General features: G+C 33.8%; 1 protein-coding gene across 1 annotated transcript; it reads left to right on the top strand.

Annotated features, from left to right (window-relative positions):
* Positions 1–4,812: 4,812 nt before the first annotated feature.
* Positions 4,813–6,084, top strand: LOC140179139 (uncharacterized). Its single transcript, XM_072217779.1, has one exon. The coding sequence runs from the start codon at positions 4,813–4,815 to the stop codon at positions 6,082–6,084; it is 1,272 nt and encodes a 423-aa protein (XP_072073880.1).
* Positions 6,085–20,695: the final 14,611 nt, after the last annotated feature.

Genomic DNA, 20,695 nt, shown 5'->3' with positions numbered 1-20,695 from the left:
TAGTGGAAGATGGGGTTTTATAAGGTATTCTGAAGACTTATTAAGGTAGGGAGAGAGGGGGTTTCATATGCATGACAGTAGGGGCATAATTGGAATTAAATGGATAATATTGGAGGGGGTAGATGAAGATAGATATCACGTGCTCAACTGGGCTTATATAGTGATGTCAATATTCAAAGACCACGTTCTCTCTGACTGGTTTGAGAGACTAGTAATCTTTGTCTACCACCACCACTTCGTTATATTTTGGCTAATTATCTGGTGTTCATCATTTTAGTGTGGAATTTATCTAATTTTGTTTTTAAAAATAATTTTTTAATATATTAAAAATTAATTATTTTTATATTATTTAAATTAAATATTAATTTTTAATTTTTTTTATAAATTAAACAACACCAAAGTTTAAGCACCAAAGCTTATATTATTTATTATTTATTTAGTTTTGTTTAGCGAGCAATAATTGGCTCAAATTTTTTATATGTGAAACATGCACTTTAACTTTAGAAATTATGAGATAGGTGAATTCACAACACTGAATGCCTTGACTTGTTTGCATCACAATGACTGACTCTACTTTTTTTTATATTTTTTTCCCTAAAGTAGATTTTTTAATAATATAGTTTCAAAATCTTTCTTGTCTTGATATACTTAAGAAGCTAAGGAACCCAAATAGAAAATTATTTATATTCCTGTTACACTTACGTGTTGTAATTTGCAACAGTGTCAGATACTCAGATGCCAGCCATTTCTTTTAATTTGATCATTCTGATTCACTCATATATTATAGCAACTCTAAATTTGAGCATAAATTGGATGAGAAATACCGTAAAAAAAATAACAAAAATCTGAGCATAATCATTATAACTAGGTTTTATTATGTTGTTAATTAAATATGATACATGTGATGTAGGGATAATTATGAATAACTAGTTATATTAATTTCTGAAAGATAAAATATAAGTCAAATTAATTATTTCGTCGTCAGTTAAATGATGACGTATCATGTTAAATATTATATAATATGATGATATAATAAATTAATGCTACATATTACAAGATAATTAGTTGATATGTCAGATCAATAATATTTAATATGCCACGTATCATTTGACATGTCATAAATTTATTTATAATTAAATTAATTTTTATATAAATTTTTCTTATTTTCTCTTTATAATATTAAAATTTTAATATTTCTTAATCCTACTCCTTTTAATATTATTTTTTACACTTGAATAAACAAAATTTTCTTCAAATAAAATAATTAAATAATTAAATTGTTACAAAGTTATTTTTATTTATATTTTTAGATTTTTTATTCAAATTCTAATTTTTTTTTGTAGTGAAATTTTTTTATATAAATAATTTTATCAAACTATTATTAATTATATACTAAAAATTTTAATCTTTTCGATCTCACTAAATAAATATAGTAGTTATTTTAAATATTTTAATCTTTTAGATCTCACTAAATAAATATAGTAGTTATTTTTAAAAAATTATATTAAAATATTAAGATTCAACGAGTTATTCCACAAATCGCTTTTTTAATTATTAAGTTTTACCACATATAAATTAAACAATAATAAAAATTATAATTTAAAAAATCTAAAAAATTTAAATTTTAAAATAGTCACTATATTATTTAGTGAGATTAAAAATATTAAGTTTTTGAATATATATAATTAATAATAATTTGATAAACTCATTTAAATAAAAATATTTTACTAAAAAACAACTACAATTCAAAAATGTAAAATTTTAAAATACAAATGATAAAATTATTTTGTAATAACTTAATTATTTTATTATTTTATACAAAAAAAATTTTGTTTATCACAGTCTAAAAAATAATATTAAAATTAGTAATATAAAAAATATTTAAAATTTAATATTATAAAAAAATTATATAAAAATTTATTTGATCAATTTTTAAAATTTTAAAAATAAAAAAGATTTATGTGTGTATTTTCAAAAATTATTTTAATTATAAATAAATTTATTACATATCAAATGACACGTGACATGCCACGAATCAATCAATCATTTTGTGACATGTAATATTTATCTATTATGTTATTATGTCCCGTATTACGTTATCATTTAACTAACAGAAGAATCAAATTGACTTATATTTTATTTTTTAAAGATTATAATATAACTAAAAAAATTATTTAAAGGTCAATTTAAAAATTAATAATCTTTTGTAAACGAATTTGACGGTTAACCTTTAATAACGTAAAAAAGCATGTGAAAATATATGGTTTACGTTGGCATCACATGAACCACCCTAAGGGACAAATTTGTATTGGCGGGCCGGCTACCACTTTCTCTAATATTTATAATTTATATCTTCTTCGCAATGTTATTTGGAATTTTGGCCTGAAAGCGTCAATACTAAATATTTTGTCATTTTTACTTGAAACTTTGAGCGAGTATTAGAGATTATGATTGGTCAAAGTCGTCACTCGTCGATTACCGGCCTCACACTAATTCCAACATCATATTTACAATTCTCTTTTCGTTTTTTCCCCTTAAATTAGACTACCGTTAGAATAGAATGAATTGTCTACCAAAGTAAATAAAATAATTTGATGACTTATATTTGGAATAACATGATATGAATCAAAACATTCAACAAAATTGCCGGAGGCAGTTGCCAATGGCCAGAGAGGTTAACTGATGAAATAGTGAAGCACCGTCCCGAAATCGTAAATTAAACTTGCATGCGTGATATATATAATGTTCTGATCAAATGCATGCACCAAGTCCTAACGTAATGCAGGAGTTAGGCTTTTCTACTGCAGAAAATTTCTTCCTTCACAATGTAAGTGCACCTTTATATTGTTAAGAAAAAGATACGAGAGAGAAAACAAAACAGTCAAGATTACATTAAAAATCAGTAATCAAATTGATTATTGTGTATCTGTACTTCTGTAGATAAAATATATATTATATAATTAATTTTAGATATGTATTTTGTACATATTTTAATATGTATATTATAAAAATAATCATGTTAGGTAATTAATTAGGATACCAACTAATAATAATTAATTATTAGTTAAGTTACAAATAAAAAAAATCTAAAATTAAATAAAAAATATTTAAAATCTAAAAAAATAAAAATTAAATAAAAATAAACATATAAAACTATTGTAAAAAAATTCTAAAACTTAACAAAAAAAAAACACTTAAAATCATTGGAAAAGAATATCCAAAACCAAAAAAAAAATTTAAAATCTGAACACAGTAAAAACTCTTTAAATTATAATAAAAAAAGAACGCACCATTTTCGGATATTTTTTATATCTAAATTTTGGATGTTTAAATTTTAGAGATTTTGGATATTTTTCTTAAGATATATAATGAAAAATAAATAAAAGTAAGATATTAAAAAAGAAAGCATCATTTTGGATGTTTATGTCTTATATTTGAGTTTCAGATGTTTAAATTTTAGAGGTTTTGCATGTTTTTTTAGGAATATAAATTAAAAGAAAAATAGAAACAAACTCATTTATACCCTGATCCAAAAACATAAAGTCAGACCCAATAAGGAGAATGGTCCACCCAAAAAAAGGTGGCCGCTTTTACTTGTCCGACCTCAATATCTCCTATTATCTCTACCTCTTCCAAAAGGTAGATCTCAACAAACTCTCTAGAAAAGGAGAAACGGCTATCCACCACTAAAGGTGGAACTACTCTAAAGGTGGTTATTTTTTCTACAATAAATACACTGCGAAGCCTCAGGTATATTCAAGTTCCAATCTACTAAAAACCTGCTTAAAACCCTTGCTAACTTAAGCATTAGAGTCTCTTGCAGGTACCACCCACACCTCCTCACGAGAAACTCGGACGGAAGCGCCTCGACACCAGCACAAATTGGAGCTACCTCAGAAGGAGTTTGGATCTCACGTTCAGGCCCCAATCACCGTTTCAGGTAATCCCTGGAATATTGACGCTGTTGCCGGGGACCTGGAGGTTTACATTTGCGTATGGCGAACAACTAATATAAAGACGGTCACACGACGTCTGAGTCAGAACCAGAGTCTTATCATGACGACCTGACGCTAGCATTACCTTCACCTCAAGAAAGAACGAATGTCCCCCACAGGAAAGGAACATCGAAAAACCTTCAATCGCGACAGATTCATTCAGAGGTCCACCCGCCCAAAGATGAAGAACCTCCCCATCCGATGAAAATACTGGGATTAGTTCACGGCCACCATCGACGGTTAGAACAACTTGAGCTGGAAGCCGAGCGACAACAAGAAGCAGAATAGGAATTACAAAGAGAAGTACGACGACGAAAAAGAGTTAGAAGAAAAGCTCTTAAGATTGGAAGTCGATCTCCGAAGACGAAGTAATCATACAGATTGGGAGGAAAGCCCTCTTGGAGGTGAAGATCCGTTTGTTGAAGAGATCATGCAAGCTAGAGTTTCCAGAAATTTCAAAACTCCCGACATGGATCTCTACGACGGAATAACCTATCAAAGGCATCACCTCAGCAATGTCAAAATTTGGATGTATCTAGCCGATGCCTTTGATGTGACTCGTTGCAAAGTCTTCCCGATAACTTTGACTAAAACTGTAATAAAGTGGTTTGATAACTTACCTCCCAAGTCGGTAACTTGCTTTGATGACCTGACAAGAAAGTTTCTTACCAAATTTTTGATATAAAAAGACAAAGTGAAGCACGCTCCAAGCCTACTAGGGGTTAAACAAGAAGTCAGAGAGACACTCCGAGACTATATGGAGAGATCCAATAAAGCCTGCTTGAAAATACAAAACTTACCTACTGAAGCAGTGATAATGGGGTTGGTTAATGGCCTTAAAGAAGGGTTGTTCTCTCACTCCATATCCAAGCGACACCCGACTTTTTTGTACGAAGTACAAGAGCGGACAGAAAAATACATCAACATAGATAAAAATTTTCGACTTAGAGAGCCTCCCCTGAGGCCCAACCTGTCCTACCCAACTCGGAATAAGGAGAAGGAAACTAAGAAAAAGGAAGAGTATGACTTGGAAAACCCTCGAAGGTATTATAAATTCATAATTACACCCCCACTCCAATTTTCTCTTGTAGATGTCTACAGGGAGATATGTCATATCAAAAAACTTCCACCTCCTCGGACTATCAGGCATAAAAAGGTCAGAAGTCGGACAGAATATTATGAATACTACAAGTTGTATGAGCATTCTACTAATGATTGTTATGACTTAAAGAATGTCATAGAAAAACTGCCCAAGGAAAGTCGATTAGAAAGGTACCTAGCCAAGAGATCGGATGATCAAAGAAAGAGGAAAAGAGATGAGGACGGAGGACGGCAAGAACATCCCCCGCAAACTCTTGAGCAACATATACATATGATAATTGGAGGGTTTGCTGGAGGAGGAATCTCAAAACTCTCATGTAAAAGGTACCTCAAAGAGGTGTACCAAGTCGGGGAAGACAGCAAAATTTCTTATTTATCAACCATCTCGTTCACCAGAGAAGATGTTCAAAGGGTGACACCTGGCAATGATGACCCGATAGTGATAACAATATTCTTCACCAATGCAAATCTCCATAGAACCCTGGTGGACCAAAGGAGTTCGGTGGACATACTATTTAAGCCTGCTTTTGACAATCTCGGGTTAGAAGAAAAGGATCTGAAGGCGTACCCAGATAACCTCTTCGGGTTGGGGGACACGCTGATCCGATCTCTTGGATTTATCTCTCTATACACCACCTTTGAAAAGGGCACGAAGTCAAGGACATTAAGCATTGACTACATTGTGGTTGACGTTATGTCAGCGTACAATGCCCTAATAGGTCGGGTCACTTTAAACGGACTAGCAGCAGTTGTCTTTATACCTCACTTGTGTATGAAGTTTTTCACCGCAGAAGGAATTGTCACCATAAAAGAAGATCAAAAGTTGAAACGAAAGTGTTATAATGAAAGCCTTAATTTAAAAGGCAGACCAGGAGGAAAAGAAGTCAACACTATCGAGCTCAGTAGTGTGCGAATTCAGGAAGAATTGCGTCTCCAACTTGAAGGGAAGATAGAAAAAGTGAAAATCGGGGATCGTGCCAAAAAATAACAAGTATAGGGGCCAATGTAGAGGAAGGTCTAAAAGCACAACTCGTTGACCTCTTACGAAGAAACTCCAACCTCTTTGCCTGGAAAGCCTCCAATATGCTTGGTATAGATCTCGACCTGATGTCTCATAAACTCGTTGTCTACCCGGGATTTTGACCCGTTCAACAAAGGCGTCAAAAACTCGATCTTGAAAGGACACAGGTCGTGGAGGAATAGGTGCAGGCATTGTTAGAAGCTGGATTCATAAAGGAGGTAAAATATCCATTGTGGTTGGCTAAAGTAGTTCTGGTAAAAAACACAGAATGGAAAATAGAGGATGTGTGTCGATTACACTGACCTCAACAAGGCCTGCCCCAAGGATCCATACCCTCTCCCAAGCATTGACGCCCTGGTTGATTCGGCCTCAGGATATCGGTATTTGTCCTTCATGGATGCATATTCAGGATATAATCAAATCCTGATGCATAAGCCAAACCGGGAAAAGAACTCTTTCATCACTCCCAAGGCTAACTAATGTTATGTAGTAATGCCTTTTGGACTAAAGAATGTCGGAGTCGCATATCAACAACTGATGAATAAGTTATTTTCCTCCTACCTAGGAAAACTCATGTAAGTATATGTGGACAACATACTCGTCAAGACCAAGGATGACTTGACTCTTTTGTCCGATCTTTTTGAGGTTTTTTCCATAATAAGAAGCATGGAATGAGATTAAATCCTTCAAAATGCACCTTTACAATGGAGGTCGGAAAGTTCTTAGGTTTCATGCTCAGTCAAAAAGGCATAGAGGCCAACCTGAACAAATGCACAACAATATTAGAGATGAAGAGTCTGACTTGTCTCAAAAAAGTCCAACAACTAAATGGAAGGTTGGCAGCATTATCCAGGTTCTTAGTAGGATCAACATTGAAGTCTATACCATTGTACTCGATACTCAAAAAGGGGAGCCAATTTGAATGGTCCCAAGAATGTGAGCAATCCTTCCAGAATTTTAAAGCATTTTTGGGCCGATCCCCGATATTAACCTAACCTAGTTCAAGAGAAGAGCTCGTCCTCTATCTAGCAGTGGCAAGCCAAGCTATAGCCTCAGTCCTAGTCTAGGAGGATGAGAACGGACAACAGCCCATCTACTTCATGAGCAAAGCCTTACAAGGAGCAGAGCTAAACTATCAAAAAATAGAAAAGTTCGCATGTGCTCTTATCCTCATCTCTCAAAGGCTCTTACCTTACTTTCAGGCTCACACTATAAATGTCCGAACTAATCAACCCATGAAGCACATCCTATAAAAAACTGACATAGCAGGAAGGATGCTACAATGGGCTGTGGAACTGTCCAAGTTCGATTTGAAATATGAAGCTCGGACAGCAATCAAGTCCCAGTATCTCACCGACTTTGTGGCCGAATATACTAAAAGTCAGGGAAGTCCGACAACTTAGAGCTTATTTGTAGATGGATCATCCAATAAAGCCAGAAGTATAGTAGGGGCCATCCTGAAGAATGAGCAAGGAACTCTGATAGAACTTTCAGTAAGGTTCAAGTTTTCTGCTTCCAATAGCCAAGCAGAATATGAAGCCTTACTTGCTGGCTTGAAGCTGGCTAAAGAAGTTGGAGCAAAAAGGTTGATAGTGTTTAGTGACTCCCAAGTAGTAACTTCACAAATTAAAGGCACTAATCAAGCTAAAGAACTCAACATGAAGAAGTACCTAGAGGAAGCACAAGAACAACTAGTGCAGTTCTCGAAAAGAGAGGTCCAACACATAGCTCGGGAATCCAACCTCCGAGCAGATGCCCTCTCTAAATTAGCCAGCACCAAGCAGGGGGAAACAATAGAAGTCTCATCCAGAAAACTCTCCACGCACCGTCAGTATTAAAAAGAGGTGACAACTTAGACATAATAGCCATATTCAACCAAAATTTGGGATTGATGACTCTCATAGTCAATTATCTTAAATTTGATAACATTCCTAAGTATGAAAAAGAAGCACGAAGACTCATAAGGGAAGAAGAAAATTATACATTGGTCCACAATATTCTATACAAAAGAGGGATATCAACACCTCTATTAAAGTGCGTCCCAACCTCTAACACCAAAGAGGTCCTAGAGGAAGTACACAATGGCATATGTAAAAACCACTTAAGAGTCTGATCACTAGCCAAGAAGGTGATCCGAGCCAGCTTCTTTTGGCTGACTTTGCAAAGAGAAGTGGCCGAATTCGTCAAAAAATGTCCACCTTGCCAGAAGCATTCCAACTTCCATGTCGCACCACCCGAAGAGCTCATCAGTGTCACCTCACCATGGCCATTTGTAAAATGAGGTCTCGATCTTCTCAGGCCATTCCCTCAAGCTCTAGGATAAGTAAAATTTCTCATAGTAGGAATTGACTATTTTACTAAAAGGATTGTGACAGAACCATTAGCAACCATCACAGCCCAGCAAAGTCAGAAGTTTCTCTACAAGAATATTGTCACAAGGTTTGGAGTTCTCCACTCCATCATCACAGACAATGGAACTCAATTTACCGACTCAACCTTCAGGAACTTAGTGGCCAGCCTTGAAATAAAGCATTAATTCACATCGGTAGAACACTCTCAGGCTAATGGACATGCTGAAGCTACAAATAAAGTTATACTGGTCGGGTTGAAGTGCCGAAGGCAAAGGGAGCGTGGGCAGATGAGCTTCTTTAGGTCTTATTGGGTATCTTGGACAACTTCACATTCCAAAACAGGAGAATCACCTTTCTGACTTGCTTATGGCATAGATGCTATGATTCTTGTAGAGATCGCTGAAGAATCTCCAAAATTTATATTTTACAATGAAGGGGTCAATATCAAGCACAAAAGAAAAAACTCGACCTCCTCCCCGAAGTCCAAGAACAAGCTCGGATCAAAGAAGAAGATCTAAAGCAAAGGATGGTTTTAAAGTACAATTAGAAGGTAAGCAAAAGAAGCTTTATCACGAATGACCTTATACTAATCCGGAATGATATCAAGATTCAGAAGTCGGATGATGAAAAGCTGGCTGCAAAGTGGAAAGGACCTTATAAGATTGTTGAAGTCTCAGGAAAAGGTTATTACAAAGTGTTCGACTTACAAGGGAAGGAACTCCCGAGGTCATAGCATGCGTGTAATTTGAAGAAGTACTACAGTTAGGAAGCACATCTTGTTCCCTGGTGTACTCTTTTTTCCGACTTCATGATTTTTCTCCCGAAAAGAATTTTTTCTAAAAGGAGTTTTAACGCAGCACCATAACAAGGGTTAAGGGTAGACAAAAATCCTTAGTATCAAATTTATGTAAGGCGTTTTCATTTATCAATGATAAATCCATCTTCTCTTTAAAGTTTTTTATACAAACGCATTAATTTAATCTCGAAAAACTGTGAAAATCATTGCCCGACCTAGAGTGGTCGGCAAGATGAAGCGACGAGGTACAAATTAATGTAAAAAGTTATATAAGCAATTTGTGAAACCAACCTCAATAATTAAGCCGGAACAAAATAAAATGTAAAAGTAACTTAGGAAATTCCAATTACACGAAGTCGGAACTTATAAAGGGAAAACATAATATTTTGTGCCGATCTATTTCGCCGACATCGCTTTTAACTTAGCGAAAAAACATCATTAAAATTTGTCGAAGCAAATTTTCCAACTAAAAGGCTATATAGGCTAAGATATATTTCAAAAAAAGGAAGCGATCACTTAAAACCTAAAATTATTATCAAAATGAAGAAAGGTTTTTAGCAAAGATTTTAAAGTTGTTTAAAAACTACAACTAAGGGAAAATAGAAAATGTTCAAAATAACTACCACAAAGACTCACAGCTCGGGCCATACACATAAAAAAATTTCAAAGAATGGAGCTCCTCGCCAGTAATAACGTCCTCGGGCAGAAGAGAACGAGATTGAATCAGAGGAAGGAGGTTGTTCTTTAGGTGAGGATGAGGTAGCCTCATCATCCGTTTGAACAAGTCCCTGAGAAGCTCCCTCGGACTAAGGACCCGATGCTTTAAGGTCGTATCCTCATCCATAGGAGTATCCTCGTCTTCCTCGGGGGCAGGGACTATTTTCCCATCCACCACAATATTATCAGCAGAGATTAGGGAAAGGTCAACCTCGAGAGAAGAACCCAAAATTGAGCCTTTAGATATTTCGTCAGCTCGTCCATCCCCTCAGCAACACTATCCTATAAATACTTGTAGTTATCCCTCACCTTGGAAAGCTTGTCCACCAAGTCAAGTCATTCCCCAAAGACCCTGGTGTAACTTTCCTCAGCTTTCTTTTTTAAGCCCTCAGCCATGGCCAAAGCCGCCTCGGACTGCTTGACCTTTTCCCGGGTTTTGGACAGATCGGACACCAGGGTCTCCTTCTCAGCCTCTAACTCTTTCTTCATCTCCCTTAAAGATGCCACCTCAGATTTCTAGTTGGCCAAAGTGCTCTGAGTGGCGCCTAAGGGGGTCTTCTTCAGCTCATTCAAAAAGGTCACACAGATCTTAGCCGTCCGAACCCTTCCTCAGGCCATGACCTGGAGGTGAGATTCTATAGCAACATCATCCATACTTATAATACTATGAGAAAGGATGTGCTTCTCACTCCAGGCTAAGGCATCAAAACTCTGTTCATAGATGTCCGAGCTAGATGTCTTACGCTTCTTGAGGGCCAGCTCAAGATTTGAAGGGGGCGGATGGTTTGCTTGTTTTGAAGGAGAAGGTACTTGTTTCTCCGAGTTGGAGGAAATCAACTGAAGACCTGGATCGGGTGTAATCTTCACGGAGGCAGAGGCGTCCGAGTCTAACTTGGAAGGCAAGTCCACCCCACTTGTCTCTTGCAGTTGTAGATTGCGAGCGATAGCACTCTTCCTCACGGTCCCTAGATTTTTCATTGCAGCCGACTTAGGAGCTATCTTTTTTTGCACAACATCAAGAAATAAAAAACAAAGTCAGGCATAAAATGTAAGCTTAACGACATCTCAAAAGAAAATAAAAAGAAGGTTACCTAGCTCGAATTGGAGTTGGCTGGGGTTCCCTAAAAATTTTTTGGTATCCAAATAAGGAGTATGACCCCAACACTCCTGGAACAGAATAACTACGCTCTCTTCGAGCTCGTCTAAATCGTCCAAATTGTATTTAACTATCACCAGTTTCTCTTCTCAATATAAAGGAAAACAAGGTTCATCGTTCTCGTCAAAAAATAAAGGTAAGACATTTTCAACAACTCGAATTTTGAAAAAATCATTTTTAAAATCATGGAAAGACTCATCAAAGATAGTAAAAATCTTTCCCCCCTGAACAGTTTGAAAGGAGACCCAACCTTATTTTTGGAATTAGAATTAAAAGGCTTAGTAAGAACAAAGAGATAAAAGAAGACCTTCAGAGAAGGTCGGTCGGACATCAAGCTCCCGACATAAAAACTGGTATATTTTCAGAAAATCCCAAGAATTATGGTGCAGTTGGTAGGAGTGACATTGCAATTTTAGAGGGCATCAATTTTAAAATCGGAAAAAGGAACGCAGACATCTAGCTTAGTAAAGAAACAATCATAGGCATAGAAGAAAGGGCGTTCCGACCTATCAAGTTGGGAAAAGCATATTCTCTCTTTGGGATCAGCAACAACTATTTCATAATTCCTCTCATTCTCCCGATTTACACACAACCTATAATGCCTACAAATTATTCAGCATACTCTCTATCAATCACAGAGACAGGAGTAAGGACAGTTATATGTACCCAGGTCAGGTTGAATGAAACTTTGGTTGACATGTTGTAAATAACAGATCGAGACATAAAAGCTATACCTACAATGCAACAAACAAAAAATCGTCACAAGAGAACTCGGACACCAATCCAAGAAAATCTTATTATGATCAACAATTTTAAAAGGAACAAATTCGAAAACTTCTCGTACACAAAATATCACAACATACTTCCAAATATAGAAATTTTATCACTTTCAAACACGTAAAAGTGACACCATCTAGGGGCAACCATATTTACCTCAAAGTTCACAGCGACAGTTTCAAAGAAAACGTAAAACTCTTCATTACCAACAATATCTCAAATTACCACTCAAAGCAAACACAGATACTATCAAAAAATATGGAAGTGAAAAGAAAGCAAGAAAAAGATAAAAATGAGTACCAACCTCGAAAAAATGCGAAGATAGAAAGGCACGACTAGGCGGCAAAAACGCAAACAATCCTTTCAAAAAGTGCGAACAAAATCCTTTGAAAGGATTCAAGATGGAGAAATCTTGAGTGATGGGACACAGAACAAAGAAAATAAAAGAAGGAGAGAAAGCGAACGTTTCAGAAACAAAAGAAGAAAGAAGAGGAAAAATGTGAAGCATTTATAAGATATAAGAGGCAAAAGAGAGATTTTTCGCACCCTTCTTTAATGTCACGCACGGATCCCGGCCCAACGAAACTACCGCGTAACATACACCACATCATTAAGCAGCGCAACGTTTCAAAATTTTTTGAAACACGTTGAGTACTCGACCTCTTGAAGGCGGCGTACCCAACGAAGGAAACCAAAGTCACAAATGCTCGAGTCTGACCTTATAAAAGTTCGGACTCAAGTATGGGTACTATTCATACCCTAACCCAAAGGGGAAACGGCTATCCACCACTAAAGGTATAAATACACTGACAAGCTTCAGGTATATTCAAGTCCCAATCTACTAAAAAACTGCTTAAAGTCCTTGTTAACTTAAGCATTGGAATCTCTTGCAGGTACCATCCCCCACCTCCTTACGAGAAACTCAGACAGCGGTACCTTGGCACTAACACAAGTCAGATGCTGCTTCGGAAGGAGTTTGGACCTCACGTTCAGCCCCAATCACTATATCAGGTAACCCCAGAACAAAACTATTAAAAACTAATGCATCATTTTAAATGTTTCTTGTACCTAAGTTCTAGATAAATAAATTTAAGAGATTTCAGATTTTTTTTAGAATATACATTAAAAAGTAAATGAAAACAAACAATATCTATGGATTTTGTATGTTTATAACTTAGAGGTTTTAGATGTTCTTTTTTTATAATTTTAGATGTTTTATTTTGTTAGATTTTGAATATTTTTTTAAATGATTTTAGATTTTTTTGTTATTTTTTAATATTATTTCTCTGTGATTTTAAATTTTTTCGGTTAAGTTTCAAATATTTTTTTCAATAATTTTAAATAATTCCTTTGTATTTAACAGTTATATAATTGGCTAATTTGTTAAAACGTTAGCAGAAAGAGATATTAATTGTCTAAACTTTTTCTTATAAAAATGACTGATTTAACTATTAACTTTTTTTAGATACGTAGCATATTATGATTGGAGGAAAAAAAATGACGATAAATATATACATATAAGTATATTGTGTATAAAACTAAAATTAAATTATTTATATAAAATATATATTAAAATAAAAAATATACATTAAAATTATACGACGTAATATATGTATATATTTAATTAATTAATATTAATTAATTTTTTATTATTATATAATTATTTTTTCATATATATTTTTTGAAAAATTTTTGAGTTAGAAAATTCTCAGAATTTAAAATTTAAAAATAATTAGACAAAGGTGAAGGAAGAAGAGTGCTAAGGAGTCAATAATTTTTGTAATTTGTAACTATCAAATAGTCATCAATGATAATTTTAATGGTATGAGATTTTATCCGATAGTTCATTTTTCTTTGTTGGTTACATGCTGGCTAGAATTTGATAAAGTTGCTGGTCTCCTAGACTTTTTTTTGAAAAATTCTCTCATAAAATAAAAAAAAAGTCTAGGAACCAATAATTTTTATATTTTATGGCCAACATTTAACCATAAAAAAAAAGTTAATAATCTTTTATCATTAAATATAATCTTCCACCATTAAAAAAATTATTAATAATTAATTAATGATTACAAAACACAAAAATTATTTACTCCGGCACTCCTGTAAAATAATGGAATTTAGGGAGTATATAGGCTCGTAGTTCCTACATAATAATGTTAGCAATAATGATGTATGGAAAAATTGCTTTTGGTAAGAATATAGATATTTTCATACTTGCCTTACGACGAATGACCTGTGTATTCTGAGTTGAGTTCTGACTTCTGACTATTCTCTTTCTCTCTTTTTTTTCCCTCCTTTTCGTTAACAAACCCAATCAATGGGCCGTGATTTTATTACAATCTCAACTGTTTTCTATCTGTCCAATAACTTTCATCCAATTTCACAATTTCGTCACATTTTGTACTATATATATATATATATATATATATATATATATATATATATATATATATATATATATGTATGAGAGAGAGAGAACGAAAACTAGGGTGAAAATTATTGTTATCAATGTGAACGAGTATTTTTGGGAAAAATCATGAATTATTGTTAGAGGTTGTTCAGTTATAAATAAACTAAAGTAGTTAGTATAGATTTTAATATTAACAAAATATTCGTTGAATAATTAATAGAATAATATTATACGATGAATAAAATTTATTATTTTTTATCAATACTTAATCTACAAAAAATATTTTTATATTAAATTTTAAATTTTAATAATATAAAAATAAAATATTAACAAAGAATATTAATTAATATTGATAAAAAGTATTAATTTTTAACATTTATCTAATTAAAATCTTCACAAAAATTTAGTGGCAACTAATATTTTCCGAATAAAATTCTTGCCAAAAAATATATCTAAAATGAGGATATGGGATTGGTATACCTTCAGCAGTTAAACACTAGTCCTACCTAGTCATCATCTTCGTACATTATCATGTAGCACAAGCTAATTAAGGTCATAGCTCTGCCAACTTTTCTCTTTATTTAAATTTTTTTTTTCAACTAGTTACAAATTTTTATACAATTATATATACATATAAAAGACGTGGTTCAACGTTAACGATAGATTTCAACTTTCCTCTTTTCCATCGTATTAAATGTACAAGCAACTGACCAAGCCTTGATGTACACCTAGTTTATTTTCCTAGTTGCTCATCAGGTTGAAAACTATAACATATAGTTAGAATATACTCCAAATACACAACATATTCCTCTTTATATAACTTCTATCTAAAAATAAAAGGCTTTATAATATAACCGGCGGTGGTTTATAAAAAGAAGATGTGTAAATTAATATACCAACAAAAAAGAAAAAAACAGAAAAAGGTGTTATATATACCCGTGCAACATATAAAACAAGAGGGTGCATGCTGAGAACTGACAAGGAACAAATTTAAATTGTAACGAATTGAACTAAAAAAGAAAGAAGTTATGAGACGTGGAACAATTAGAAGCAGTGAGTGATGCAGCTATATCATTATGTGAATTGATTATTATTTTCCGAAAACAAATTGCATAAAAATAGTATAATATAAAATAAAATAAAAATATATAAGCATTTATTGTTTGGTGAAGAAGACTAAGATAATAATCAATAAGTGATATGGTGGTAGTGTGACAGAGCCACAGAGGAGAGTCTACAAAGTCATGCGAGCTTTGGGCTCCCAGGCTTCCATGCAACCACCAAAATCACCACACACACATCCAGTCAAAGTACCCGTCCTTGAATGTGGAAATGTGGAAACTATAATAAAGTTAAATTAAAAAATTAATTATTTTTAGACTAATGTCAGTGATTTTTTGTAATTATTTTTGTTTTAAATTTTAAATTTAAAAGTTAAATATTAAATATTAACTTTTAATATTTTTAAATTCTAATTCTAAATCATAAATTTTCTAAAAATTAAAAAATAAAAAAAATCATTATAATAAATATATATTAAAATTAATCATTAAAATTAAGTATTAATATAAAATATATATTATAAATAAATTAAACAATATATATCTATATATAAATACATTATTTTTGATTTTGATAATTAATTTTAATGAACATGTCATTCATATCCATACCATAAGTCTATTTTAAGTAGGTCTAAGACTATTGGATAATAACGGAGTGAAAGATCGTAAATCAGTAGCTGCTAAGAAAGAGTAAACTCTAAGAGAAGTAGCAGCTATGAGACAATTGTTTGTTTCTCAATGCTATAATTTATTCCAATATATTAACATGTATTTTACATTGTGGTTAATTCTGTAACCAACTTTTTATGTATACTAATATAATTAATAAAATTAATATTATCACTACAAGAAAAACATTAAATACAGTCAAATTTATTGTCGGATTTAGCATCGTAAAATAGTGGTAAATTTATCATCAGATTTACCGGTAGTAACGTCTAATTCGTAAAGTTAAGTAATTATCAGTAAATTTTATTTTCTAACAATAAATCTGCCGGTAATATTTAGAAGAAAAATAAGTTAAATTGGCACATCTTTTACCGTCAAATTTCAATATTTCTAATTAGTGAAACAATGTATTTTGGTGACATAATAATTTACCGTCAGAATTTTCTAATAGTAAAATCGGCGTATAAATTCAAATCACAAACCTCTTTTCCGTCATTTGAACCCTCACCACCATCTCTCTCTCTCTCTCTCTCTCTCTCTCTCCCTCCAGTCACCATCACTCTTGTCATCTGCCCTGCCGTCACCGAGACTACCGCCATCGCCACCCTCTCTCCGTCTCCGTCAACCCTTTATGCCAAGCTCTCCTTCTTCCCCTCCCTCTTTCTCTCTCTCTCCTTCGTCGTCACCACCATCTGCCATCACCATCATCTGCCGCTACCAGCAACTTTGGCGACTACCACTGCAACATCCACTTCTTCCCTTATTTCTTACTCTGTTCTTCATTATAAGTTTTTGAGCAACTCTTTTTCAATTCCTTTAATTTTAGTTTACTTTAGTTTATGTTTGAGTAGAATTTTAATTTTAATTTTGAATCAGTTTCAAAGTTAGTTCAGTTTAGTTTAGTTTTCTAATCTTAGTGGATTTAGGTTGATTAATTTAGGTTAGATTCAATGCATTAGGTTTTAAATTGTTGAAGTGTTTGGAATTGTCTAATTGTGTTAATTACTGCGTTGATAACTGTTTTGCTGAGAAATTATTGCTGAGATTGTTTGATAATTGTTTAATTTTAGTTTAATTTAGTTTAGGTTTGATTAAAATTTCAATTTTAATTTTGAATCCGTTTCAAAGTTAGTTCAGTTTAGTTTTCTAATCTTAGTGAATTTAGGTTGATTAAGTTAAGTTAGAATCAATACATTAGGTTTTGAATTGTTGAAGTGTTTGGAATTGTCTAGTTGTGTTAATTGCTACGTTGATGACTATTTTGCTGAGAAATTGTTGCTGAGATTATTTGATAATTGTTTAATTTTTGTTTAATTTAGTTTAGGTTTGATTAGAATTTCAATTTTAATTTTGAATCAGTTTCAAAGTCAGTTCAGTTTAGTTTTCTAATCTTAGTGGATTTAGGTTGATTAAGTTAGGTTAGATTCAATACATTAGGTTTTGAATTGTTGAAGTATTTGGAATTGTCTAATTGTGTTAGTTGCTGCGTTGATGACTATTTTGTTGAGAAATTATTACTGAGATTGTTTGATAATTTGATATTTGCAAACATGACAACAGGTAGAGGTGTTGCGGATCAAGCTATTGGTGGTCGTGGTCGTAGCCATGGTCAGGATAGAGGGAGCGAGGGTTTCTTCCGGTATCCCCAGGACTTTTGGATCCTTTCCCTCTACTCCGACCATCCCGGTGACACCACATGTTGCGGGTTTAGCGGACTAGCCATTTATCATGGTCCCTAACTCTAACTATGTGCCTCCGTCTATGGCGACGCTGCTACCTCCTACCGCTCAGCAGCTCGCATCCACATTGACATCGCCTCCAGTGACGGATGCCGCGGCCCCGGAGTCCAGCCACAGAAGTGAGGCAGCAGCTGATGCCCCTCCACCATCTTCCATCGTACGGTTGATCATTTGGCCTGATGGAGGCACGGGATAAGTATCATGTTTGGTCTCATGTATTTTCTGTTTATGATTATCGTTGAAAGTGTCTAAAATTTGATTATAGTTTAGTAGATTTATGTTTGAATGTTGGTTAGTATTTTTATTTTTCAATGATTATGATTAACTTTATTGCTGAAAGTTCCTGAAAATTGATTCTTGTCTAGTGAATTTAGGTTGATTTGGTTGCCTGGTTAGTGTTTCATGTTTTAATGATTATGGTTGTTGCTGAAAGTTCATAAAAATTAATTCATGTTTAGTGAATTTAGGTTGATTTGGTTGTCTCGTTAGTGTTTTAAGTTTCAATGAGTATGATTAACTTTATTGCTGAAAGTTCTTGAAAATTAATTCCTATTTGGTGGATTTAGGTTGATTTGGTTGTCTAGTTAGTATTTTCTATTTCAATGATTATGGTTGTTGCTGAAAGTTCCTAAAAATTTATTCTTATTTATTGGATTTACGTTGATTTAGTTGCCTGGTCATTATTTTAAGTTTCAATGATTATGATTCCTGTTTAGTATATTTAAGTTGATTCTTGTTTGTGGGTTGTTAGGTTTGCATCAAATAACAACGTATGTACTCAGGAGATGACCAATTTCACCAAGCTGATGTACGACCATCCCTGACCCAGCTACACGAAAAATCCCCGCTGAGACCAAGGATGATAGTTTCACAAATGGACGGTAATTATTTTTTTTAGTTTCAAACATTTTTAGCTAGTTTATATCTTCTATCATACTTAATTAATTTTAAAGTTTCTTTGTTGCAGCTGCACTTTAGATGAAAGCTGAGCACGGCCCTACCATCAAGAAGATATTTGACCATAGAATGGGTCGGCGACTCTAGCTGATGCTGGATGATGTTCGTCAGGGGATGGGACCACTGGATGACCTGGCTCCGACCGGAAATAAAGAAGGCCTTGTTTGTTCTTTGGGAGATTGATGAGGGGTTCCGACGTCAACGTCTCACTAACAGAGCTAACAGGGTCTTGGCCAGGTCGCCCAAGTATACTGGCGGCTCAGCGACCTTCATGAAAACTAAAGCCAAACTGATATGTAAAGTGACTTTAATTTTGTTAATAACTTAGTTATATTCTTTTGTATATCATTACTAGGCATCCTAATCATATTGTTTCAATGCAACATGTGTAGTCAAAGTTGTTGGATCGCGGGCGACATTGGCAAAGACGTTCAAGCATATCCACACACTAAAGGAGAACAAAGAGAGATTTGCTGATCAGCAGTCTCAGGATCATTATCTGAGTAAATATACATCTAATTATCTTCTACTATAAAATTACTAGAGATTAACTATATGTCTGTCATACTAATCACAATAACTTGTGTTAATTACGCATGAGTCATATACACAGAGACTAGAGGCCACGATTCAGCAGTCTCAGCAAAGTGGAGAGGACCTCACCGATAGCTCTACAGCTTCAGTCGTCGATCCGATGCGGTTTGGCGCGAGACCGCCTCAACACCATACAAAAAGCGCGTATACGAGATGTGGTCGTTCTTCGCTAGCAGCCTTCGCACCTCCACATTGAGGCCGTCGTCAAGCTCCACCACTAGTCAAGCACGAAGAAGGTGTGGATTTGAGACTGTAGGTGCAGGAGCTCCAATACAATTTTCAGCAGCAGGCTCAAGAGCTTAATAATTATCGGGAGATGTATCAGGAGAACCTCACCCGCATGACATCTACGGATGAGTTTAGGCTGGAGTGGAAAGAGTCGCTGGAGCGGATGCAGCCTATGGAGGCTCAGATGGAGGTGTACCTGGCCTAGATGCGCCCCACTGGCATCAGCATCGCTGTTGGTGATAGCGATCCTGCTGGTGGCATATGGACATCACCGCCTTCTACGCCGCCAACTCAAGACCACGGGACCGACGACGAGGACGACGATTACCTAGATCTGTAGTTATTAATTTTTTGTTTTATTATTTCATTATATTTATTTAATGTACTTGACTTTTAATTTATTTACACATTGTATTATTTATTTTAAATAAAAGTTTTTTATTATTTATGAATTGACACTAATCGTGTGAAAAAGTTTAAATTTAAAATTAAAATTGATCATTTATTTTAAATTAAAAAAAATTGATATTATCGTTAAAATTACCATAGGAATAATCCGACACTAATAATGCGTCAACAATACCGGTGAAAAAATTCGTCAATAATCAATTGATTTTTCGAGTTGACAGTAAACATTTACCAGTAAAAATTATACCGTCTAACTATTTTTGACAGTAATTAATTTACCATTGGGTTTTATTTATTTTTTCGATAATAAATTTAACGGTACTTAATATTTTTCTTGTAATATATGACCACTTATAACACTTATTATTTTTATGTTATTTATTATGTATATACATTATTTTATTTTGTTATTATAAAACAGACTGTGTTATTCAACAACATACATGACATGATTGTTGTTTGAAATAACAATATTTTCCTCCTTAATTAGCGATTTTAAATTTGATTTTAATTTTATTCTTAAAAAAACCATTCGATGCACATATATTCTATGTTAACATATCGCTAAACAAAAAATCACACTTAAAAGAGGTAATATAGACCATTCAATTTGATCATTATTTTGGTGTCAATTCAATTTGACAATTGCCTAAATGGATGACTATTCCACATTTTGAATCCATAATTTTGAGGAGTTCATACGGAAACAATT

Source organism: Arachis hypogaea, chromosome 15 (assembly GCF_003086295.3).
Source record: "Arachis hypogaea cultivar Tifrunner chromosome 15, arahy.Tifrunner.gnm2.J5K5, whole genome shotgun sequence".
Lineage (NCBI taxonomy): Eukaryota > Viridiplantae > Streptophyta > Magnoliopsida > Fabales > Fabaceae > Arachis > Arachis hypogaea.
This window is presented reverse-complemented; position numbering and strand designations above follow the sequence as displayed.